General features: G+C 45.3%; 1 protein-coding gene across 1 annotated transcript in view; it reads left to right on the forward strand.

Annotated features, from left to right (window-relative positions):
- ankrd29 (ankyrin repeat domain 29) overlaps window positions 1–26,586 on the forward strand; it is a 139,049-nt gene that overhangs the window by 62,810 nt on the left and 49,653 nt on the right. Inside the window, exon 8 of the mRNA XM_041189326.1 lies at window positions 7,942–8,040. Coding sequence (XP_041045260.1) covers window positions 7,942–8,040 — 99 coding nt within the window. The remainder of the gene's footprint in view (window positions 1–7,941; window positions 8,041–26,586) is intronic.

Below are 26,586 nucleotides of genomic sequence, written 5' to 3' on the forward strand. Positions count from 1 at the left end.
CTTTTTGCAGCTAGCTCATGAAATTCCAATGGCTGGGCGTGTCGGGATATGCAAAACTCAAGTCTGCATCAGCCAACATTTTTACTGGCCACACCTCCACAGGGATGTCGTAAGGTTTTGCAGAACATGCTACACCTGCCAGGTTGTGGGAAAGCCCCAGCCTGCAATAAGACCTACATCTATGATTCCAGTGCCAACTTTTGGGGAACAATTCAGCAAGGTGTTAGTGGGCTGTGTGGGGCCCCTGCCAAAAATAAAAGGGGGGCCCACCAATATATCCTTACCATCATCGGTGTGGTTATCTGCTGTTCCCCTGAGAAAAATGTCTACCAAAACAGTGGTGAGGGAATTGACCCAATTTTATTACCAGATATGGTCTGCCCAACGAGATTCAGTCGGATCAGGGCTCAAATTTCATGTCCAGAATATTCCAGGAAGTCATGGGTAACCTGGGCGTGACACAGCTGAAGCCTTCAGTGTATCACCCGCAGTCCCAGAGGGCACTAGAACGCTACCATCAGATCCTAAAAACAATGGTCAGGGCACACTGCCACGAGTACCCTTATGACTGACATAAAGGATTAGGTTTTCTTCTGTTTGCTACCAGGGACCCACCCAATGAGTCCACTGGCTTTACTCAGTTTGAATTAGTTTACAGGCACCAAGTGCGTGGGCCTCTGAAACTAATCCAGGAGAGGGTTTTAGAACAGAAGAAGGAAGTCTCCATGTTAGACTATGTAACAGTGTTCCAGGAGCGACTCATGAGAGTCTGTGCTGTGGCCCGAGAACACTTGAAAATCTTTCAGTCAGCAATGAAGAAACAGGCAGACAAGTATTGCCAGGGCACGAGCCTTTCAGCCAGGAGACTGTGTGTTAGTGCTCTACCAATAGGAGGTGAATCCTTAAAAGCACAGTTCAGCGAACTATGCAAAGTAGCAAAGAAGCTCAGGGAAGTAAACTGTTTAACTGAGAACCCAGATTAGGGGAAAAGGCAAAGGCTGTGTCATGTCAGCATAATAAAGTGATATCACAGCGAGAAAGGGACATGCAGGTAATGGTCTGTTCCATTGCCACCGACCGAGAAGATGAGTGTAGCCGTAGGGATGAATTGGAGGGAGATGCAGGTGAGGCCCACATTGAACCCCCTACTATCCAGCTAACCAACGCTGAGATAATAGCAAACTTAGGCTCCTTATTACCCAACTAAGTGCAGAACAGCGAGCAGACTTGACGAGACTGCTCACTGCATTTAAAGCCTTATGCAGAGACAAACCAGGATGCACCACTAGCTCTACATGATGTGGATGTGGGAGAGGTCCCTCCCATAAGACAACATCCCCATCGTCTGTGCCCAGAAAAGCTGCCACAGGGTTGGGAAGAGATTAACTACGTGCTGGAGCACCAACTAATGGAGCCTAGCAACTATAACTGGAGCTTGCATGTTGTGCTCGTGCCCAAGTTGGATGGCTCCACAAGGTTCTGCATTGACTAGTAAACTTCTGAAAAGTTAATGCAGTGACCAGAGCTGACCCAATATCCCAGCTTGAAGACTGCATAGATAGGGTAGGTAAAGCAGCATACAAAGAGATTTACTCAAGGGATACTGGCAGGTTCCCTTGACTGCCCGCGTGAGGGGAATCTCCACCTTTATAACTCCAGATGGGTCACACCAACGTTGAGTCATGCTATTTGGACTTCAAAATGCCCCAGCCACCTTTCAAAGGCTGATTAACCAAGTAGCGGCAGGTTTAGCCAATTGCGTAGTAGACCTAGACAACCTTCTAGTGTGCAGCAACACCTGGGAAACTCACTTAGAGTAACTGGAAGCCCTCTTCCAGAAATACAGTCAGCTGACCTAGTGGTCAATCTCGCAAAGAGTGAGTTCACTAAGGCTCAATTACCTATCTAGGACACGTAATGGATCAAGAACAAGTACTGCCCAGGCCTACAAAGGTACACGCAATAGCACAATTCCTCATTCCCACAACGAAATGGGAGATCATGAGGATCTTCGGGATATGTGGATTCTATCGCAAGTTCGTCCCAAACTTCAGCACAGTAGCCTCCCCTCTGACAGACCTACTACAGAAAAAAAGCAAAGATAATATGGACCGAGAAATGCCAGACAGCTGTTGAAAAGCTATCCTGGCATTAGTAGGAGAGTCTGTGCTTGCATCTTTGAACTTTAGCAAAGCATTTAAAGTAGCCATCAATGCGAGTGACATCAGGTAGGGGCTGTCCTCCTCCAGGACAATGAATCAGGGATAAAGAGACCAATCAGGTGCTTCTCCAAAAAACTAAACAAGTATGAGAAACAGTACTCCACAGCAGAGAAGGAAACCATTGGTTTGCTATTGGCTCTCAAACACTGAGATATATGTCCGAAATGGATACAGAGAGACTACAGTCTATACTGACCACAACCCACTAACCTTTGTGGAAGAATCTAAGACCCAGAATGCCAGGTTATTCCATTGGAGTTTGCTTCTCCAACCCTACCACCTAAAAACCACCCACATTGCCGGGAAATCAAATCAAACCAGGCGCCCAGTCCAGAACTTAATGAGATCCAGTTAGAATTGAAAAGATAATATTAACCAAGGCTAGAAGAATGGATGTGTGTGTGAGTGTGTTTGTTGTTTTATACTTATTTTTTCCTTCTTTTGTAATGAAATGAGAATTAATCTTGTTTCACTTGTCATATGGGAAAGTGTCATGACTACGGATCCTATCCTTGAATTACTTTTGGACATATTGAACTTTTAAGTAAGACCTGTGTTTTTTTTAAAAAAGGACATACAAGCAAAAGCTGGCTGAGACTATGTAGTAACCACTTGCTGGAAAATTCCTATATGGATTACTTGACCAACTAATTCAGAGTGAGCAGAATGTCACACCTAAAAGCTATGACATGCTCTACTTCAAAGGAAAGAGACAATGCAAACTATAATCTTCTGCGGTTGAGGAGACAATAGAAAATTATTACCATCTTAGCCGAAACCACCTCCTGTTGAATTATATCCCAGACTGTGAACATGCACTGAGTGAAAGAAAAACAGATCTGGGAGAAATACATGTTTGTTTTTTCCATTCCACGAATATACAAGGAGGGGTTTAAAAAAGCCAACTGCAACCCTAGTTCTATGTGCTAGCCTGGTGTTCTGTTGTGGTGTGTGTGCTGTGAAGGTCACAGCTGAAGAACACCATCTAGGCATCCCTGCGCTTGCAGGTAAAAATGCTCTTTCTCTCTGATTGTTGGAAGCAAGTTACAGGTCAGCAAAGCCACGGTCAAAAAGGAAACAGGACAACTCCTTTCAGCTAATCTGCAAAACCAAGAATCTCCAAACCAACTGCTCAACTGCCAAAGTCAGTGTCAATGGAATCACCCCAACTTAACGACTGCAACGTTTCACCATCTACTCCTCACAGACAAGCCAAAGGACTGATTTGTATATCTTTTTAACTTTTATTTTTGGACTCAATTTCTCAATTTCTAATCTGTGTGTATGTGTGTTGCATTTTTAAATTTTTTTTCTCGTGTTTAGTGACTCATAAACTAACTCTTTCTTCAACTCAAGACAGCCTGGTTAAATTGGCTCCTTTTTAAAACATAAATGCATTTGGACTGGGAAAAGGTATCCACGAGGGAAGGGATCCTTTCTAAATTAACCTTGTTGCGACCAACCAAGGGGGTTGAATAAAGAAAGGGAGTCTGCTCATTCCTCCTCACCCGGAAGCATAACAATTTGGAGTACCTCATCCAGGATCATAACAAATTGGGGAACCTCGCCTGGGGACCGGTCATAAAAAATGTCACTTATCAAACCAAGCCTGAATGTTATCCAGGTCTTGCTGAATGCGGGTACAGTCTGCTTCTGAGGACTTATGAATGGGACTGCACAGTGTGCAATTATTAGTGAAGATCCCCACTTCTGACCTGATGATAGAAGACAGGTCTTTGATGAAGCAGCTGACAATGGATTGGCCTAGGAAATTACCTGGAGGAATTCCTGCAACAATGGCCTTAAGCTTAGCTGATGGCTTCCAACAAATACAGCCATTTTCCTTGGTGGTAAGTATGATTCTAACCAGTGGAGAGCTTTTCTCTTAAATCCTATTGTCCTCAATTATGCTAGGGCCTCTTGATGCCACACTCAGTCAAATCCTGCCAGTCACTTTTACCTCACCGTTGGAATTTAACTCTCTACTCCAAGTTTGGACAAAGGCTCGAATGAGGTCTGATGCAAGTGTTCCTGGCTGAAAGCAAACTGCATATTGATTCTCAGGTTATTGCTGAGTTATTGCTGAGTAGACATAAGGGGCGGTAATTGGCCATATTGGATTTGTCTCCTTCCTTTACATAGAACATACTTGGGCAATTTTCCACAATGTCAGGTAGTACTGGAGCAATGTGGCCAAGGGCATGGTTAGTTCTGGATATGCCTTCAGTACTACAGACAGAATGTTGTCAAGGTTCATTGCCTTTGCAGTATCCAGTGCCTTCAGCCAATTATTGAAATCACATGGAGTAAATCGAATTGGCTGGGGACCTCAGGAGGAGGCCAAGATGGATCATCCATTTGGCATTTCTGGCTGAAGATGGTTGTAAATCCTTCAGTCTTGGCTTTTGTACTTACCTGCTGAGCTCCCCCATCTTTATGCATGGGGATATTTGCTGAGCTCCCTCCTCTGGTTGTTCAATTGTCTACCACCATTCAAGACTGGATATGGCTGGATTGAAGAGCTTTGATCTGATCCACTAATTACACATTATGGATGAATACAGTTCTGCTGCTGTTGATGGCCCACAGCACCTCATGGATGCCCAGTTTTGAGCTGTTCTGAATCTATCCCATATAGCACAGTGGTTGTGCCACAGAACACAGTGAAGAATGTCCTCAGTGTGAAGACAGGGCTTTGTCCCCACAAGGGCAGGTGGTGGTCACTCCTGCTAATACTATCATAGACAGATTCATCTGCCACAGGCTGTTGCTTGACTACTCTGTGGACAGCTTTCCCAATTTTAGTTTAAGTCCCCAATGTTTGTAACGACGTCTTTCCAGAGTCGACTGGACAGGTTTCTGATACCTAGGTCGATGCCAGGTGGTTCATCTGGCTTTGCCATTTTGACATTTCTTTAGCAGTTTGATACAACTGAATGGCTTGTAAGACCATTTCAGTGGGCAGTTGAGAGTCGCATACAAATCAGAGTGAGTGAGAATGGCAGATTTCCTTCCCTGAAGGAAATTAGTGAACCAGATGGATTATTATGATAATCCAGTAGTTTCATAGAAACATAGAAAATAGGAGCAGGAGTAGGTCCCCTCGAGCCTGCTCCGCCATTCAATATGATCATGGCTAGTCCTGTATATGCCATACGCCCACGCACTCCCTATACCCCTTGATGCCTCTAGTCTAGAAATCTATCTATCTCCTTCGTAAATATGTGTGACTTGGCCTCCACAGCTTCTGATAGAGAATTCCACAGGTTCACCACCCTCTGACTGAAGAAGTTTCTCCTCATCTCAACCCTAAATGGTCTAGCCTGTGTCCTGAGACTGTGACCCCTTGTTCTAGACCCCCCCCAACCAGAGGAAACATCATCCCTGCATCCACTCTGTCCGGCCCTGTCAGAGTTCTATATGTTTCAATGAGATCCCCTCTCATTCTTCCAAACTCCCTCTCTCCTCATACAACAATCCTGCCATCCCAGGAATGAGTCTAGTGGACTTTCACTGAAATCCATCTATGTCAAATATATCCTTTCTTAGATAAGGAGACCAAAACTGCACATAATACTCCAGGTGTGGTCTCACCAAAGCCCTGTCTGGCTGCAGTAAGACATCCTGTACTCAAGTCCTCTTGCAATGAAGGCCAACATATCATTTGCCTTCTTAACTGTTTGCTTCTTTGCTGCACCTGCATGCTAGCTTTCAGTGACTGGTATACAAGGACACGCAGGTCCCATTGTACGTCAGCATTTCCCAATCTATCACCATTTAAATAATACTCTGCCATTCTGTTTTTCCTACCAAAATGGATAACTTCACAGTTATCCATGTTATACTGCATCTGCCTTGTATTTGCCCACACGCTCAACCTGTCTAAATCGCCCTGAAGCCTCTTAACACTTTCCTCACCACTCACATTCACACCAAGTTTCGTGTCGTCAGCATATTACATTCGGCTCCCTCATCCGAATCGTTGATACGTACTGTGAATAGCTGGGGCCCAACCATTGATCCCTGCGCTTTCCTTCACCACCACCACCACCACCCCCTGTCGGCATTCCATACGGACCATTCTCTCCCGGACACCCTGGTCCACTCCTCCATCACCCCGACACCTTAACCCCCCTCCCACGGCAACTTCTCATGCAATTGCAGAAGGTGCAACACCTGCCCCTTTACCTCCTCCCTCCTCACCATCCAAGGTGAAGCTTGCACCTCCTTCAGTTTGGTCTACTGCCTTCGCTGCTACCAATGCGGTCTCCTCTACGTTGGAGAGGTCAAACACAGACTGGGTGACCGTTTTGTGGAACACCTTCGACCTGTCCGCAAGCATGACCCAGACCTCCCTGTTGCTTGCCATTTCAACACCCCATCCTGCCCTCAAGCTCACATGTCCATCCTTCCATCCTTGGCCTGCTGCAATGTTCCAGTGAAGCCCAACGCACACTGGAGGAACAGCACTTCATCTTCCGATTAGGCACTTCACAGCCTTCCAGACTTAACATTGAGTTCAACATCTTCAAACCATGAACTCTTTCCTCTATCCTCACCCCCCATTTTATTCCCGTTGTTTAATATATATTTTCATTTTTATTTTTTATTTTTTTATCCACTTATTTTTATTTTTATTTATTTTCATTTTTATTAATTGTTTTATCCCCACCTTGTATCTTTTATCCTACCACCATCCCCTCCCCCACCCCACCCCCATAAAAGACACTTTTTCACATTGTTCTTTCCAGAGTGCTTACCCTTGTGCTGCTATTATCACATTCTGCTTTCTGACCTTAATGCCACCATCAGCATCCTCTCTAGCCAGTACCACTACCATTAACACCCCTTTGTCCTTTTGTTCATGACATCTCTGGCAACCTCTCCTTTGCCTTTACCTATCACTGACCTTCTATCCAGCTTCACCTGCTCCACCTTAAACAGTATAAAGTTCATCACATCTTTACTTCTCTTTAGCTCTGAAGAAGAGTCATATGGACTTCAAATGTTAACTGTTTTTTTCTCTCCACAGATGCTGTTAGACCTGCCGAGTTTTTCCAGCATTTTCTGTTTTTGTTCCATTTATTCCTACTCTCTGTTTCCTGCCTGCTAACCAATTCTCAATTCACGCCAATATATTACCCCCAATCCCATGTGCTTTAATTTTGCGCACTAGCCTCTTATGTGGGACTTTATCAAAAGCTTTCTAAAAATGCAAATGCACCACATCCACTGGTTCTCCCTTATCTATTCTGCTAGTTACATCCTCAATAACTCCAGTAGTTTAGTCAAACATGATTTCCCTTTCATAAATTCATGTTGACTTTGTCTAATCCTGTTTATATTTTCTAAGTGTCCTGTTATCACATCCTTTATAAAACATTTTCCCTACTACTGATTTTAGGCTAACCAGACTGTAATTCGCTGTTTTCTCCCTCCCTCCTTTCTTAACTAGTGGGGTTACATTTGCCACCCTCCAATCTGCCTCCCTACATCTGTAACCTTCTCCAGCCCTACAATCCTCCAATTACTCTGCATTCCTCCAATTCTGGCCTGTTGTGCATCCTCAATTTCCTTAATCCCACAATTGGCAAACGTCTTGACCCTAAACCCTGGATGCCCTCCCTAAACTTCTCTGCCTTTTCTCCCTTAAAACACTTCTTAAAAGCAACCTCTTTGATAAAGCCTGCCCTGAAATCTCTTTATTTCTTTTGTTTAGGATCTAATAACTCCATTGTGGATAGCTGCACAGATGGGACACCGAGATATTGTTAAGCTACTGCTCCAACGGGGAGCTGATTCGGATACTCCTCGGAAGGTCAGATTACTCTTTGTGAAAGAAAGAGCTTTATATTTGCACTTAGTTTATATCAGTTCAGTGGAAAACATATTGTTAATTATGTAAAATGAGGCCCCCAAGGCTGGAGCAGTGAACAAAGTCATTTCATTGCAAACTTTACTTTTGGTAATTTTACATTTCCAGTTTTCCCATCTCAGTTAATTTCTTCATGTTTACATATATCATGTTGGTTAACAAGCTCTTAACATAAAAACATAGAAAATAGGAGCAGGAATGGTCCATTCGGCCCTTCGAGTCTGCTCCGCCATTCATTATGATCATGGCTGATCATCCAACTCAATACCCTGCTCCCACTTTCTCCCCATATCCTTTGATCCCTTTCGCCCCAACAGCTATATCTAACTCCTTCTTGAAAACATACAATGTTTTGGCCTCAACTATTTTCTGTGGTAGTGAATTCCACAGGCTCACCGCTCTCTGGGTGAAGAAATTTCTCCTCATCTCAGTCCTAAATGGTCTACCCCGTATCCTCAGGCTGTGACCCCTGGTTCTGGACTCCCCCACCATCAGGAACATTCTGCATCTACCTTGTCTAGTCCTGTTAGAGTTTTACAGGTTTCTACGAGATCCCCCCTCATTCTTCTGAACTCCAGCAAATATATTCCTAACCGACTCAATCTCTCCTCATATGTCAGTCCCGCCATCCCAGGGATCAGTCTGGTAAACCTTCGCTTCACTCCCTCTATAGCAAGAACATCCTTCCTCAGATAAGGAGACCAAAACTGCAAACAGTATTCCAAGTGTGGTCTCACCAAGGCTCTGTACAATTGCAGCAAGACACCCTGCTCCTGTACTTGAATCCTCTCGCTATGAAGGCCAACATACCATTTGCCTTCTTTACCACCTGCATGCTTACCTTCAGCGACTGGTGTATGAGGACACCCAGCTCTCATTGCACATTCCCCTCTCTCAATTTATAGCCATTCAGATAATAATCTGCCTTCCTGTTTTTGCTACCAAAGTGGATAACCTCACATTTATCCACATTGTACCGTATCTGCCATGCATTTGCCCACTCACTCAGCTTGTCCAAATCACACTGAAGCATCTCTGCATCCTCCTCACAGCTCACCCTCCTACCCAGCTTTGTGTCGCCTGCCAATTTGGAGGTATTACATTTAGTTCCCTCATCTAAATCATTAATATATATTGTGAATAGCTGGGGTTCCAGCACCGATCCCTGCGGCACCCCACTAGTCACTGCCTGCCATTCGGAAAAAGACCCATTTATTCCTACTTTTTGTTTCCTGTCTGCCAACTCGAGTTGCATAGCTGTGTCCTAGTCCTACTGGCTGGTCACATGCTGCAACTTGATAGCTTTACAAGGTAAAATAGAAACCTTGATTCAAAATCTATATCGAGTAGAGTTGCCACCATCCAGGTCTCCCTGGAGTCTCCAGAAATTAAAGATTAATTTCTAGACCGCTGCTTTATGCAACATCTGAGAAAAAATAATCATAGGGTGGAATCGTCCCAGATTTGCACAAAGTGTGGTAGTGGGTGGGCAAAAGGACATTTTACCCGCCGGCCACAATGGTGGCTTTTCACGCTGTGTCATCCCCTTCCCAGCATGTTCTGCCTCATTAATAATGAACTCCCAGGAAACACGCTGGGTCACTGGCGGGAAGGTCTCTGATTCACCCACTCTGCCGTCAGCTCAGGCCTTCAGTAAAACCGGGTGCCATATTTAAAAGGCACCCCTGCCCAGAGCTAGCACTCTTCAAGGGATAGGAGGCTGCTGGGAACTGATGGTTGCCAAAGGGAGGAAACATGCTGTCCCCACATTTAGCGATGCCTCCCTCGAGCACCTAATGGATGCAGTGGAGGCCGGCTACAAAGCCCTCTATCCACCTATCTCCACCCACACACACACACACACACACACCCCCACCCACCCACCCCCCCCCCACTCTGAGCGAAGACCAGCAGGCAAGTTCACCAATCCAGCATGGGAGGTGGTGGCAGTGGTGGTTAGCGCCAATGCCCTGCAAACGAGGATAGCCATCCAGTGCAGGAAGAGGATAAATGGTCTCATTCATTCTGCCAGGTTAAGTCATCCTTCTCATCACTCTCAACTCACGCACTCACAAGCCCATCACAGATCCACATCCACATGCAGCTGGATCACGAGTGATTCCAGAAGGAAAAGTGTGTGTGTGGGCAGGCCTTTCGGAGCCTCATGCAAGCACTCTCCACCATCTGAGCTGACCTGCATATCTGCTCACCCATTGATCGCACTCCCATGCAGCACCTATGCCCACCCAACACAAGGCTCTTCCCTTGCAAATTCACCTGGACACCCCCCCCCACTCCTTACCCCCTCCTCCACCCTTACTCCCTCCTCCCTCGGACTCCTTCCTCCCCCTGGACTCTTTGCCCATCCAATCTCCTTCCTTCCCCCGGATTCTTCCCACTTCCTAACACCTTCCTCCCCCGGACTCCCTCCCCCTCCAAACTCCTTCCTCCCCCTGATGTCCTTCAATCCTTCAAACTCCTTCCTCCCCCCAAAGTCCTCTCCCCCCGGACTCCTTCCTCACTCCAAACTCCTTCCCTTACACCTTACACCTTCCTCCGCCCTTGTACCTACCTCTCCAGTTGCCACATTCTCCTCTGTTAACATGCTCCTTCTCTGTAGTCCCTACACTCCCCCTCCCAACATCACCCCACCAACACCTTTGTTCCCCCCTCCAAACCTCACCCCGCCCCCACCCCTGGCACATCTTCCTTTCCCAGTGAAACCTAGACCTTCCTTGCCCAGTGAAACCTAGACCTTTCTCTCCCATCCCTGCTCTCCCCAAAACACCTTCCTATTTCACTCACAGCTGGACCTTCCTGTGCATCCCCGCCAATGATTATCCATAACAGCCCATGGCCAAGACTATGATGTCCCGAAGCAGACCCCAGACATCAATGGAGACCGCCCACCTTCAGTGAGCCACTTCACAGCTGAGCCACGTCCATGGGAATCCATCCAGTATGTGGTGCACGTGTTCCTCCAGGGTCCGGTAGCCATTGAGCTGCAGCATCTGCTACTCCTCTTATGTCTGCAATGTGAGCAAGGCCCTAATGGTAAGTCCTGACTTCTGCATGTCACACTTGTCAAGACCTGTTTTGGGCTGTCATGTTTTCTAGCTGATGTGGGCGGTAAATTTGATGTAGGGGATGATTCTGGTGAGTAGGCAAGATGATGAGATGAAAATGCATTGAAATTAGGTTCCCAATGTTGGATGGTGGCCCGCCATTGACAGACGGAGTAGACGATCGCAAATTGGTTTCACGATGGCATAAAACCCATTTTTGGCCTTCGTGTCATATTGTCCGCTCACACCCGCCATGACCCCGACGCTAATGGGGGGGGCAGAATATTCTGGCCATAGAGTGAAATAAAAATAATTTGTTTTCTTTGAAAACTTTTGTTCATCAGTTACAAAAGATTCAAGGTAGGGAAAGTGGCAGTTGAGTGGACAGGACAGAACAGGACAGTTCGAAGCGGTGTTATGGCAGGTGGATGGTAAATTGTCAAGTGGCCAGAATCCCAGAGGGATACTTGAAGAAGTTGCCACAACTATTTGCAATTTGTATTTATTCCAAGATGCAGGTTTTGAATTCAATAAAAAGGCCACTGAGGCTTAAAGGTTTCTTACAAAACTAAACATTTATTAATAAAAAAATAATTTTAAGCACATACATATGTTTACAAATTACTACTATGGTAACTCTGAGCTCCCCTAGTTAATCTAACTCCCAGTTACACCTCCATTAAGGCAACTATAGAATGCAAAGACCCAGGCAAAGTAACACGATACTCTGAATAGTTGAATTCTCCACTTCAGTTTGTGTAGACAACAACTTGAGGCTTAGAGGTTGGAAGTTTTTCACGCTTGTTAGATCTTATAATGCCTTCTCTTACACACAGCCTTCTCTCTTTTATACATATTTTCCCCTTTAAATACAATTTTCCATTGGGCAAAGTTTCAGCCCGCTCGAGCATAGAATTAGGCGCGTTGATGTCGGGCGAGCGTCCTGATGTCAACGCGCAGTCATGTGATATTTCAGTCAGCGGCCACGCACAGGAATCGACAGTGCACTCACTGACAATTAAAAGGTCTGTTAAGGCCATTAAAGACTCAATTAACTTACATTTTACGCTGCCCATCCAACCTTATGGTTGTCGGGCAGGCGATAAGGCCAAGCGACCTTTGCACTTTTTAGGAACCCTCATCCGTGGCTGGGATGAGGTTTCCAAAAGCAAATAAAAATAAAATTAAAATTTTAAAATTTAATCTATCATAGTACCAATTTTCCCAGTAGTCTTTGGGAAAAATAAACACACTGTTTCTTAACTTCTCCTGGCTAGGTGAAACACTTCAACCCCTCTCTTTTGAATTCAAGCTACTCTGGTTTATTCAAAAATGCAAATGTTCCCTTTACACCTCACATTCTAAAACTTCACCCATGTTTACCTATTTAGCATTTCAAACCTAGCTTCTCTTCTTACATCAAAGCCTTCAAACCAGTGTCTCTAATTCATTTAAGTTCCGGACACACAGACACACACACACATTTCTCAGATATTGGTAAAAATTTGGTCACACTATCAGCCCGAAGATATGAAAGTTGCACACCAATAAAACCTATATATGACTCAATATCACCATTGAAGGGCACACACTGGACTGAATGTGTGGCGGGAGTCACGATGCCAGACCAAAAAGTTGGAGCAATCACACCTCTACCATTTAGAGGATCCCCCCCACCCCCAGCCACATTTTTCTGTGCTCAAGCATTTAGCTACCTAGCAGTGGGGTTCTCATCTCTTTAAAGATGGCAGCTTGTCCTCAAGAGTGCCAGCCAATATGAGGGCCGGCAGTTCTTCAGTCTCAGTGATGCCACTGGGACCAGTGCTCACTCCAGGTATTGCAGCTAACAAAAATGGATGCCAGACTCCCCACAAGGTAAGATAGGGTCACGGTTCACTAAGACCAGCGCTGCAAGGGCCCTAGCGGATGATGGCGGGGGGTTGGTGCGGGCGAATGGGTTGTTTCTCTGGGTCAGCCCATGTTGTAGGGATGCTCCTTTATGGGCCACAGAGTGTCTGATAAGGAGGGAACTCAACCCCCCCCCCGAGCCTACAGGGAAGTTGCCAGATTTTACTGGGCAGTCTCCCACATGGCGGGGAGCCCACCAGCCACTGGTAAAATGCCAGCAATGGCGGAAAGATCCCCCTATGTGGCTCTTAATTGGCCACTTAAGGGCTTCAATTACCACCTGCCTCACCATTGATAAAATTCCATGGTCTCAGGAAGCAACTTCACCCCCAACTTCTCTCACCGTTTTTGACTTTCAGTGAACACTCACTTCCTGATGTCAGTTCCCTTGGTTGGGCATTCAGGGCCTTTGAAAGGGATCCTCCTCAGTAGGCCACTGGCAGACTCAACAGAGTTTGACAGACTTGAGGATGTTACTTGTAGCATCGATAAAGGAGAACTAGTGGTTGCGGTGCATTTGGGAGGCTTCCTATAAGGTCCCACACAGGATGTTAGTAAACAAAATTAGAGCACGTGGGATTGGGTGTGATATATTGGACTGAGAATTGTTTAGCAGACAGAAAGTAGGGAGTATGAATAAATGGGTCATTCTCAGGATGGCAGCCTGTTATTAGTGGAGCACTGCATGGATCAGTGCTTGATCCCCAGCTATTCACAATCTATATCAATGATTTTGGTGTGGGGGCCAAATGTGTAACTTCCAAGTTTGCTGATGACACAAAATTTGGTGGGAATGTGATTTGTGAGGAGAATGCAAGGAGGCTTCAAGGGGATTTGGACAAGCAAAGTGAATGGGCAAGAACATGGCAGATGGAATGTAACATGAATAAATGTGAAGTTATCCACTTTGGTAGAAAAAACAGAAAGGCAGAGTATTACAGACAGGAGAGAGACAAGTAAACAACTTATTTCCTTTCACCACCTGTCCACAAGCTGAAGATATTTTGAACAAAAACAAAAATACCTGGAAAAATTCAGCAGGTCTGACAGCATCTGTGGAGAGGGATACAGTTAACGTTTTGAGTCCGAATGACTCTTCGTCAGAACTAAGGAAAAATAGAAAAGAGGTGAAATATAAGCTGGTTTATTTGGGGGGGGGGGGGGACAGGTAGAGCTGGATAGAAGGCCAGTGATAGGTGGAGATTGCCATAAGATGTCATAGACAAAAGGACTAAGAGGTGTTGACAGTGGTGACATTAGCTAAGAGATGTGCTAATGGTGACATTAAGGGTAGAAAGCAGGACGAGCAAGGGACAGATAGCCCTAGTGGGGATGGGGTGGGGGGAAGGGATCAAAATAGGCTAAAAGGTAGAGATAAAACAATGGATGGAATTACATTTAAAAATAATGGAAATAGGTGGGAAAAGAAAAATATATATACATTATTGGAAAAGGGGGGATCAGAATGGGGGTGAAGATGGAGGAGAGAGTTCATGATCTAAAGTTGTTGAACTCAATATTCAGTCCGGAAGGCTGTAAAGTACCTAGTCGGAAGATGAGGTGCTGTTCCTCCAGTTTGCGTTGAGTTTCACTGGAACATTGCAGCAGGCCAAGGACGGACATGTGGGCAAGAGAGCAGGGTGGTGTGTTGAAATGGCAAGTGACAGGGAGGTCTGGGTCATGCTTGCGGACAGACCGGAGGTGTTCTGCAAAGCGGTCACCCAGTCTGCGTTTTGTCTCTCCAATGTAGAGGAAACCACATTGGGAGCAGCGAGTGCAATAGACTAAATTGAGGGACGTGCAAGTGAAATGCTGCTTCACTTGAAAGGAGTGTTTGGGCCCTTGGACGGTGAGGAGGGGCTAAGTAAAGGGGCAGGTGTTGCTCCTTCTGCGGTTGCATGGGAAGGTGCCGTGGGAGGGGGTTGAGGTGTAATTATTATTGAATTATTTTTAGAGTATATGGTAGTGTGTTTTCCCAAACCCTCAGTTTGTGTGATCCAATTTAATAATAGCCGCAGCAAACTCATGTTATGATTAATTCGGAAGGTTAATTTATTTCACATTCAAAACCTGGGGGAGGAGTGTTCACAGCTTTCCATTCCATTTCACAAACACACATATAGTATGGGGGGGGGTGGTGGGAATAGAAAAAGGAATTTTACATCTATGGATAGTAACAGTACAAGAACCACAGAAACCACACTTCACGTGATTTCCAGAATCCAGAGTCAGGGTCCAATGAGGAATTATTTAACCTAGAAGCTTGAGTTCAGCTGTGGTTATGTGACTTGAAGCAGCCATCTCTTTTGGATCAGCAGAAAGTCCATTTTTAAAAATGGCAAAATGAAAAAAGTTCTGGATTTCTTTTCATGTCACAGGAAACCCAACTGTCCTTTCACCTGGGGAAAAATACTGAATACTGTTTCGTTTTTTTTTTGCATGTGGTCTCGCAAAAGAAAACAAAGAAGTAGAAAGGTATGCAGTCACTCTCTCGTTTATACTGGAAAGTCAAAAACAGCCTTCTTTAAAATTCGTTCCTGGAATGTGGGTGTCGCTGGCTAGGCCGGCATTTATTGCCTATCCCTAATTGTCCTTGAGAAGGTGATGGTGAGCTGTCTTTGTGAGCATCCTGCAGTCCATGTGCTGTAGGTACACCCACAGTGCTGTTAGTGAGGGAGTTCCAGGATTTTGACCCAGCAACAGTGAAGGAACGGTGATATATTTCCAAGTGGCTTGGAGGAGAACTTCCAGGTGGTGATATTCCCATGCATCTGCTGCCCTTGTGTTCTAGATGGTAGCGGTCATGAGTTTGGAAGGTGCTATCTGAGGAGTCTTGGTGAGTTCCTGCAGTGCATCTTGTAGGTGGTAAACATTGTTGCCACTGTGGCGGAGGGAATGAATGTTTTTGGTGGGGCGCCAATCAAGCGGGCTGCTTTAACCTGGAGGTGTTGTTGGAGCTGCACTTATCCAGGCAAGTAGACAATGTTTCATTACACTCCTAACTTGAGCCTTGTAGATGGTGGACAGGCTGTGGGGAGTCAGGTGGTAAGTTACTCATCGCAGGACTCTTAGCCTCTGACCTGCTCTTGGAGCCACAGTATTTATATGGCTAGTCCAGTTTAGTATCTGATCAACGGTAACCCCCAGAATGTTGGTAATGGCTGATTCAGCAATGGTAATACCATTGAATGTCAAGGGTTAGATTCTCTCTTTTTGGAGATGGTCATTGCCTGGCACTTGTGTGGCGCGAATGTTACTTGCCACTTGTCAGCCCAAGCCACGATATTGTCCAGGTCTTGCTGCAATTGGATATGGACTGCTTCAGTATCTGAGGAGTCGCGAATGGTGCTGAACATTGTGCAATTATCAACCAACATCCCCACTTCTGAGCATATGATGGAAGGAAGGTCATTGATGAAGCAGCTGAACATGGTTGGGCCTAGGACACTACCCTGAGAAACTCCTACAGTGATGTCCTGAAGCTGAGATGATTGACCTCCAACAACCACAGCCATCTTTCTTTGCTAGCTGTGATTCCAACCAGTGGAAAGTCTTCCCCCTGATTACCATTGACCCCTGTTTTGCTAGGGCTCCTTGATGCCACACTCAGTCAAATGCTGCTTTGATGTCAAGGGCAGTCACTCTCACCTCACCAAAACAAAAACAGAATTACCTGGAAAAATTTAGCAGGTCTGGCAGCATCGGCAGAGAAGAAAAGAGTTGACTTTTCTAGTCCTCATGGCCCTTCGACAGAACTGATTGAATGTTAGAAGAGGGGTGAAATATATGCTGGTTTAGGGTGGGGGGGGGAGAGAAGTGGGGGGGGCGGGGTGGTGTGGTTGTAGGGACAAGCAACAGCGATAGGAGCAGATAATCAAAAGATGTCACAAACAATGGAACAAACAAGTGTTGAAGGTGGTGATATTATCTAAACGAATGTGCTAATTAAGAATGGATGGCAGGGCACTCAAGGTACAGCTCTAGTGGGATGGATTCAATCAGTTCTGTCGAAGGGTCATGAGGACTCGAAACGTCAACTCTTTTCTTCTCCGCCGATGCTGCCAGACCTGCTGAGTTTTTCCAGGTAATTCTGTTTTTGTTTTGGATGTCCAGCATCCGCAGTTTTTTGTTTTTATCACTCACACCTCACCTCTGTCCATGTTTGAACCAAGGCTGTAATGATGCCAGGAGCTGAGTGGCACTTGCAAAACCCAAACTGAACATCAGTGAACAGGCTATTGCTAAGCAAGTGCAGCTTGATAGCACTGTTGATGGCCCCTTCCATTATTTTACTGCTTATCAAAAGTAGACTGATAGGACGGTAATTGACCAGGTTGGATTTGTTCTGCTTTTTATATACAGGACATACTTGGGTAATTTTCCAAATAGCTGGGTAAATGCCGGTGTTGTAGCTGTACTGGAACAGCTTGGCTAGGGGTGCGGCAAGTTCTGGAGCAGAAATATTCAGTACTATTGCCAAAATATTGTCAGGGCCCATAGCCTTTCAATATCCATTGTCTTCAGCCGCTTCTTGATGTCACAGGGAATGTAGCGAATTGGCCGAAGACTGGCATATTCGATGCTGAGGCCAAGATGGATCATCCACTCAGCACTTCTGGCTGAAGATTGTTGCAAATGCTTCAGCCTTATCTTTTGCACTGATGTGTTGGGCTCCTCCATCATTGAGGATGGGGATATTTGTGGAGCCTCCTCTTCCAGTGAGTTGTTTAATTGTCCACCACCATTCATAACTGGATGTGGCAGGACTGCAGAGCTTAGATCTGATCCTTTGGCTGTGGAATCGCTTAGCTCTGTTTATCACTATTTGGCACGCAAAGATGTTGTAGCTTCACCAGGTTGATACTTCATAGCAGGGGCAATGTCAGTTCCCTGCTGCATTTCGAAGTTTAAACTTGAGATAGGGCATCAGTGTGACATTGTCCTTTCTTGCGATGTGGGTAATGTTTAGCTAACCTGGTTACATTTAAAATCATTCTTCATTGAGGAAAGATTATTTGGGGATCAGAATTATGATTTTTTTTCTATCTTTTGGAGTCAGGCATAAGCAATGATATTGATTTCAGAACTCAGTGACTCTTCAAATCCCAATTACATATTGTCTAAAGGGTCTCGGGGTTTTACGTGGCAATTAGCACCTAGGTTGTTAATAATAGTCAAGCTGTTCTGGGTTACCCGTAGGGCCACTCTGGGTGTCTCACCCTGTAAATGCAAATTCTTTTGACCGTAGGGCAAAGCTGCTCTTGTCAAGCTTAACTCTTCCCAGTCCACCTTCATAACCTGTGAATTCCTTTGCTCAAATCCAGATACTATTGTCAATATGATTGCCAGGAGATTGGTGGGCTACAATTGGATTTTGGCCTCCCTCAAGGATTCTAGTTTAGTGTGCAGCTTTTGTGCAAGCACAACTGGGGTGTTCCAATTGCTGCTGCCAGGCTCTATTAGTTGGTACTGCAACATGTGGTTAATCTTCTCCCGAACCTCGGGCAACTTTTCTGGACCCAGATGATCAGGGTGTTGCCTTATGGGAGGGGTCTCTCCCATATCCACATCAGGTAGACCTACAGTGGTGCAGCCTAGTTTGTCTTTACAGGTTGTTTTAAATGCATTTAGCAGCCCTGTCAGGCCTCCATGCTGTTCTGCATTTAGCTGGGCAAATATTGATTCCAATTTCATTAGAATTTCTCTGTTGGCTAGTTGGATAGTAGGGGGTTCAATGTGGGATTCACCTTTGTCTGCCTGCAATTCATCTTGTACGAAACAAGAAAAAAAACTGAAGTTTAAAGTGGGAGTTTAGACTTTGGGAACTACTGTGCCTCAGGATTTCTGCACACACATCAGCCGGGAAAAGGTTGATATGCACAATTGGTGCCTTTCACATCTTTAGGCCGGGAACTGGCCCTGCACAGAAGAAAAAGAAGGAAAGTGAAAAAGTGCAAACTGCAGGTCAGGTGAGCTGAAGAGGAGTGCCATGGCAGAGAAAGTGTCTCAAGGAGCAGGACACCGGGAGGGGGACAGGGAGAAGGTCCCAAACGAAGAAGAAGTTCCCAAAGAAGGAGGTGCGACAGAAAGAGGTCCTAGAAGACAGTCCCAGGTAAGGGACAAGGACAGAGATCAGAAACAGATCCTGTCAAGTAAAGTTGGGAAAAAGGAGCAGAGCACTAGTCTCTGAATTAGAGGGAGCTGTGGGGGGCAATCTTGAAGCAAAGTGGGCTCAAGAGAAGCCTGAAAATCTGAGAAGCCAAAGGTTGGTGACTCTGCGCTGTGGGCCGTATGGGAAAAGGTACCCATTTGGAGCAAGGGTGTTCTGCTTCGCATGGCCCGAAGGTCTGAAATTGTGCTTGGAAGGTGGTGCTTGAGTGTACACTTAAATCCAGGGGAAAGGAATCTCGGAAGGTGAGATTGAAACCCTGGAGATGGATCCTTGTTGAAGCTGTCCGAGTGGGAATGACTTATGGAGAGAATTCCAAGGCGAGTTCTTCAAAGGTGGAGTTTGGAAACCCTCTTGAGAAAAACAGAGTTTTAGTGAGACCAGTTGTCTCACGGTGTAACAAGCTTCTGGGTAGGTTTTGAGAAATCCAAAGAATCTGCTTTGGTTGCATATATCATTTACTTTGGAGTGTAGTGTGACATCCACAGTTCCCCAGTTGGTTCACATGTACTGCATATATACCAATATTAGAGTGTAAGATAGATATGGTGAATTGTTTTATATTTCTGAATTCTCATGTGTCTGTTAAGTGATAGCTGGGGTTTGTTTTGAGGTATTTCCAATCTTTTTGTCTGGTGCTATATAGTTCCTTCTCCTTATTTAATAAATATTCTTTGTGTTAAAAGTTCATCAGATTCCTGTGAATTTGTTCAGTAATTTAGCTCCATGGTTTCTAAGAAAAAGTTAGGATGTACCAAGCCGGGTTTCACTCTGGGATCTGACTTGTCCAGTAGTTACATTGTTAGGAATACGTATCTCCAGGAGCTAAGTGTACTTTTGTTAAATTTGGAAGGACATTAAATTCTCTGGTCACTTTTTTGGGAACTGACCTGGGCTTTTTTAAAAGGTTACAAGTTTGGTCTGTGAGCAAGCTGTTTTTTCCAAGAAATCACATGACTTCAGCAAAAATGACCAGCAAGACACCTGGGGAGATAAGAGCCACTTGTTTACTTGAAATGTAGTTGTTGGAGATAAAGAAAACATTGTTTTCAGATGCTGGAAACATTGCTCAATTGCTGGAAACCACCTGACTAAGAGGGATTTCTGTATTAGAACTTGTATTTTGGACTCAGTTTTGGGAATAAACTGAAAAAGTTTGGCTAACTATCTCTCTCAATGCCTTGTCTGAAATTCAGTGTGGTTATCAACCTCCAGCTAGAGAAGCTCATCCCAGTATAACTCGTCTGTATTTGGAAGCCTGAGAAGCTAAGATAAGAGAGGGATCCCAAGGACAGTGATTCACCGAAGCTCCTTTGAAAAGAACTTCCTGACGATTACTGTGACAAGCAGTCCATCTTCGCACGCAGGAACACCAGATCAACAGCATCTAAGCCCTATGAACTTTAGACTTTTTCATAAAGCTTTCCTATTGGCCAACCTCTGCAGAGACCCTATTTGTTTTGTCTTTTGTGTATATATGTGTGTTGGGATTTAAAGGGGTATATAGTTAGCTAATTCAATTCACTCCACATGATATCAAGAAATGGCTGAAGGCTCTGGATACTGCAAAGGCTATGGGCCCTGACAATATTCCAGCAATAGTACTGAAGACTTGTGCTCCAGAACTTGCCATGACCCTAGCCAAGCTGTTCCAGTAAGCTACAACACTAGCATTCACCCAGCTAAGTGGAAGGTTGTCCAGGTATGTCCTGTCCACAAAAAGCAGGACAAATCCAACCCAGCCAGTTACTGCCCCATCAGTCTACTCTCCATCATCAGTAAAGTAATGGAAGGGGGTCATCCTCTCTGGGCTCAGGAGAGGTGCCAGAGGACTGGAGGACAGCAAATGTGATACCATTATTCAAGAAGGGTAATAGAGATAAACCAGGTAATTACAGGCCAGTGAGTCTAACATCAGTGGTAGGGAAGCTATTGGAAAAAAATTCTGAGGGACAGGATTAATCTCCACTTGGAGAGGCAGGGATTAATCAGGGATGGTCAGCATGGCTTTGTCAGAGGGAGGTCATGTCTAACAAATTTGATTGAGTTTTTTGAGGAGGTGACTAGTTGTGTAGATGAGAGTAGTGCAATTGATGTAGTCTACACAAACTCCAGTAAGGCTTTTGACAAGGTTCCGCATGGGAGAATGGTCATGGGATGCAGGGCAATTTGGCAAATTGGATCCAAAATTGCCTTAGTGGCAGGAACAGAAGGTTGTTTTTGCAATTGGAAGCCTGTGACGAGTGGTGTACTGCAGGGATGGTGCTGGGACCTTGCTGTTTGTGGTGTACGTTAATGGTTTAGAGGTGAATATAGGAGGTATGATCAGTAAGTTCGCAGTTGACAAGAAAATAGGTGGGGTCATAAATAGTGAGGAGGAAAGCCTTAGATTACAGGAAGGTATAGATGGACTGGTAAGATGGGCAGAGCAGTGGCAAATGGAATTTAATCCAGAGAAGTATGAGGTAATACATTTTGGGAGGACTAACACGGCAAAGGAATACACAATGAATGGTAGGACCCTAGGAAGTACAGAGGATCAGAGGGACCTTGGTGTATGTGTCCATAGATCCCTGAAGGCAGCAGCACAGGTAGATAAGATGGTTAAGAAGGCATATAGGATACTTTTTGCCTTTATTATCCGAGGCATAGAATATAAGAGCAGGGAGGTTTTGTTGGAGCTGTACAAAACGCTAGTTAGGCCACAGCTGGAGTACTGTGTGCAGTTCTGGTCATCACACTGTAGGAAGGATGTGATCGCACTGGAGGAATGCAGAGGAGATTCATCAGGATGTTGCCTGGCTGGAGCATATCAGCTATGAAGAGAGACTGGATGGGTAAGGGCTGTTTTCCTTAGAGCAGAGAATGCTGAGGGGGAACCTGACAGAGGTATCCAAAATTATGAGGGGCATAGATAGGGTAGATAAGAAGAAACTGTTCCCCTTAGCAGAGGTGCCAATAACCAGGGGTCATAGATTTAAGGTAAGGTGCAGGAGGTTTAGAGAGGATTTCAGGAAAAATGTTTTCACCCAGAGGGTGGTTGGAATCTGGAACACACTGCCTGAGGGGGTGGAAGAGGCAGGAATCCTCACAACATTTAAGAAGTATTTAGATGAGCATTTGAAACACCATAGCATACAAGGCTATGGGCCAACTGCTGGAAAATGGGATTCGAATAGATAGATGCTTGATGGCCGGCATGGACACAATGAGCCGAAGGGCTTGTTTCTTTGCTGTGTAACTCTATGAGTCTATGACTCATCAACACTGCTATCAAGCGGCACTTGCTTAGCAATAACCTGCTCACTGATGCCCAGTTTGGGTTCCGCCAAGGCCACTCTGCTCTTGACCTCATTGCAGCCTTGGTTCAAACATGGACAAAAGAGCTGAACCCTAGAGGTGAGGTGAGAGTGAACTCCCTTTGGCTGCATTTGACCAAGTATGGCATGAAGAAGCCCTAGCAAAACTGGACTCAGTGGAAATCAGGGGGAAACGCCTTGCTTGTTGGAGTCATAGCTAGCACAAAGGAAGATTGTTGTGGTTGCTGGAGATCAGTCATCTCAGCTCCAGGACATCACCACAGGAGTTCCTCGGAGCAGTGTCCTCGGCCCAACCATCTTCAGCTGCTTCATCAATGGCCTTCCTTCCATGATAAGGTCAGAAATGGGAATGTTCGCTGATGATCGCACAATGTTCAACACCATGCTCGACTCCTCAGATACTGAAGCAGCCCATGTCCAAATGCAGCAAGACCTGGACAATATCCAAGCTTGGGCTGACAAATGGCAAGTAACATTCGTGCCACCCAAGTGCCAGGCAATGACCACCTCCAACAAGAGAGAATCCAATCATCGCCCCTTGATGTTCAATGCATTACCATCACTGAATCCCCACTTTCAACATCCTGGGGGTTAGCATTGACCAGAAACTGAACTGGACTAGCCATATAAATACTGTGGCTACAAGAGCAGGTCAGAAGCTAGGAATAGCGCAAAGAGTAACTCATCTTCTGACCCCCCAAAGTCTGTCCACCATCTACAAGACATAAGTCAGGAATGTAATGGAATACTCCCCACTTGGATGAGTGCAGATCTCACAACATTCGAGGAACTTAACACCGTCCAGGACAAAGCAGCCCGCTTGATTGGCACCACATCCACAATCATTCCCTCCACCACCGATGCATAATAGAAGTAGTGTGTACCATCTACAAGATGCACTGCAGGAATTCACCAAGGTTCTTTTGACACACCTTCAAAACCCACGAGCACTACCATTTAGAAGGACAAGGACAGTGAATAGATGGGAACACCACCACCTGCACATTCCCCTCCAAGTCACTTACCATCCTGACTTGGAAATATATCACCGTTCCTTTACTGTCGCTGTGTCAAAATCCTGGAACTCCCTTCCTCACAGCACCATGGGTATAACTACACCACATGGGCTGCTGCAGTTCAAGAAGGCAGCTGACCACCACCTCTCAAGGGCAACTAGGGATGGACAATAAATGCTGGCCCAGCCAGCGAAGCCCACACCCCTTGAATGAATAAAAAAGAAACTTCCAGATTACAAATTGTATGTTAACCAGCTTTTGCATTTTGCTTTTAGAAAGAAGCTTTGTTTCATAATAAATCAGTCATTCTAAGTTCATTGGAAGAAGCCTGGTTAAAGTTTTTTTTATTCTGGTTCTAACAATAGCAAAAGTAAACATTTGGCCATTTTAGTGAGTGAATTAAACATTTACACTTATGGTGCAACCTGGAAGTAGTAGTAGAGAAACTGCGCACTCCTCCCATCCCGGGCATATCATAGATTGCGGACTCTTATGGGATATCAAAACACGGACAACAGGTGATTGGATGTGGAATAATAATAATTGCTGATAGATAATAGGATAGATACCAGGGCCACGATTTTCCATGCACGCCGGTGTCAGGCGTGTTAGGTGGCATGAGCGGACAATATGGTGTGATCAATTTCACAGCGCTGTGAAACCAGTTTGCAGTTATCTGCTCAGCCCGCCGACAGCGGACTGCCTTCCCCGCCATGAGGTGTTGGGAACCTCATTGTAATATGTCAGCACATCTTTATAAGGCCAGCCCACCGGACTCATCCCTCCCCACTGGATTTTCTGCCCAGGTCGAGGAAAGAAACCTCGATATGTTTTACAACATAAGCGACATGCACCAGGCAGGCTGCACTTCGCTCAGGATTCAAGGTTTGCTCGTGTACCTTGATTCAGTCAGCACTCACAGTCATCAACACCAGGCTTCACAGACAGCACCACATCACTTTTAGAGGGGCTCACAGTGGGTTTCTACCTACCGGGTCAGCCATTAGTGTGTGGCTTTTCAATGGCTGCAGAGCTAGAGAAGGGGGAGAAGTGACCTCAGGCAAGAGAAGAGGCTGCAGGAGGAGAGCTGTACTGGGGAAGGAGGGTAACCCGTGGTGTGCGTGATGGCACATGTTGATCTGTGCAAGTGTCCTCAAAATGGTGAGGGTTGAGGAGGCACTCTCCAGAAGAGATGAGGCCAGATAGACATGTGAGGTTACGTGTGTGAGAATGGGTGATGATATCCCTTGAGCTGGTAGTGAGTGAGATGCCAGTGAATGGGCTTGAGTATGTGAGTTTTGAGTGATCAGATGGTTGCCATACCCTGGCTGCATGGATGAGATCATTCATCCTCTTTCTACATTGGATAGCCAACCTGTTCTGTGCAGCATTGGCACTGATCACCACTGCCATTGCCTACCAAGCCAAAGTAGTAATGTTGCTGCCCCTCCAGCAGCCAGAGCGGGAATAGAGGACATCGTGCCTCCAAGGCATCCAAAAGGCATTTGAGGGCTGCAGTCTTCATGCCTTTTGGAGCCATATCTTCTTTGCCGCAGTCCTGGGCTGGAAGCACTGAGTGCAGCTGGACTTTAAATATGGCGCCCAACGTGATGAAGCAGCGAGATGATGGCGTGGCAGATGAATGAGAGTATGCCCGCCATGGAAACGGCATGTTTCCTGGAAATGAATAAGTAGTGTTGTGGGTTTGGAATGATGCAACGTGAAAACTCACCATCATGGCCAGCGGGCAAAACATTGTTTTACCCACTTGTTATCAAATCTGTGCAGATTAGTGCAAATCTGGGATGATTCTGCCCCAAGTTTCTTATACATTAATAAACCAAAATGGCTTTGGACATTGCTAAGTCTTTTCTAAAGATGGAAGATTTATTCCTGACTGGATTACAAAAAGTAACCAAGTCTGAGCTAATGGAATTGACGATAAACTGAAGTTAGAATTAACCATCTGGGCGAGGAAAGCAGACATAGTTGAGATTGGAAGGAATACAAGAGAGACCATATTCTCCAGGGGGTGAGTCAATTGTGTAAACTGGGATTCAGTTGCAAATGAAGCAGCTTGACCATGAAAAAGAAATGAAGGAACTTAAGCTTGAACAGGAAAGAGAATTGGAATTGAGAAGGCTTGAGAGAGAGAGGAAAATGAAAAAGAAAGAACAAAGGAAATGGAAATAAAAAACTTGAACAAGAAAAAGCATTTAAGCAGCTCAAACTCGAATTTCAGGCAAAAGAGAAGGAACGAGAAAGGGAATACCAGCTTAGAAGGCTGGAATTAAAAAAAGAGGTCGCAGCTGTTGGGGGAAGTTTTGATGATGGAAGAACTAACCCCAACCCAGAGCCCAGTGGGGGAAATGTTTAAATTTGTACAAGCCCTTCCAAAGTTTGATGAAAGGGATGTAGAGGCAACCTTCATTTTGTTTGAGAAAGTAGCTAAGCAAATGAAGTGGCCAAAAGAAAACTGGACACTGCTCCTGCAAAGCAGGTTGACGGGCAGGGTTCATAAGGTTTATGCATCACTTTCAGTAGAGGTTTATAAGACCATAAGACCATTCTGCCCATTGAGTCTGCTCCGCCATTCACTGAGATCATGGCTGATCTGTTAACCCTCTACTCCACTTTCCTGCCTTTTCCCCCATAACCCTTGACTCTCTTACTGATTAAAAATCTGTCTGCCTCCCCCTTGAATATACTTCATGACCCAACCTCTACAGCCCTCTGCAGTAAAGAATTCTACAGATTGACTACCCTCTGATAGAAGAAATTCCTCCTCATCTCTGTTTTAAATGGGTGCCCCCTTACTCTGAGATTATGCCCTGTGGTCCTGGACTCTCCCACAAAGGGGAACAGTCTCTCAGCATCTACCCTGTCAAGCCCCCTAAGAATCTTACATGTTTCAATTAGGTCACCTCTCATTCTTCTAAATTCCAATGAGTACAGGCCCAACCTACTCAACCTCTCCTCATAAGAAAATCCCTCCATGCCCAAAATCAACC

Source organism: Carcharodon carcharias, chromosome 6 (assembly GCF_017639515.1).
Source record: "Carcharodon carcharias isolate sCarCar2 chromosome 6, sCarCar2.pri, whole genome shotgun sequence".
Lineage (NCBI taxonomy): Eukaryota > Metazoa > Chordata > Chondrichthyes > Lamniformes > Lamnidae > Carcharodon > Carcharodon carcharias.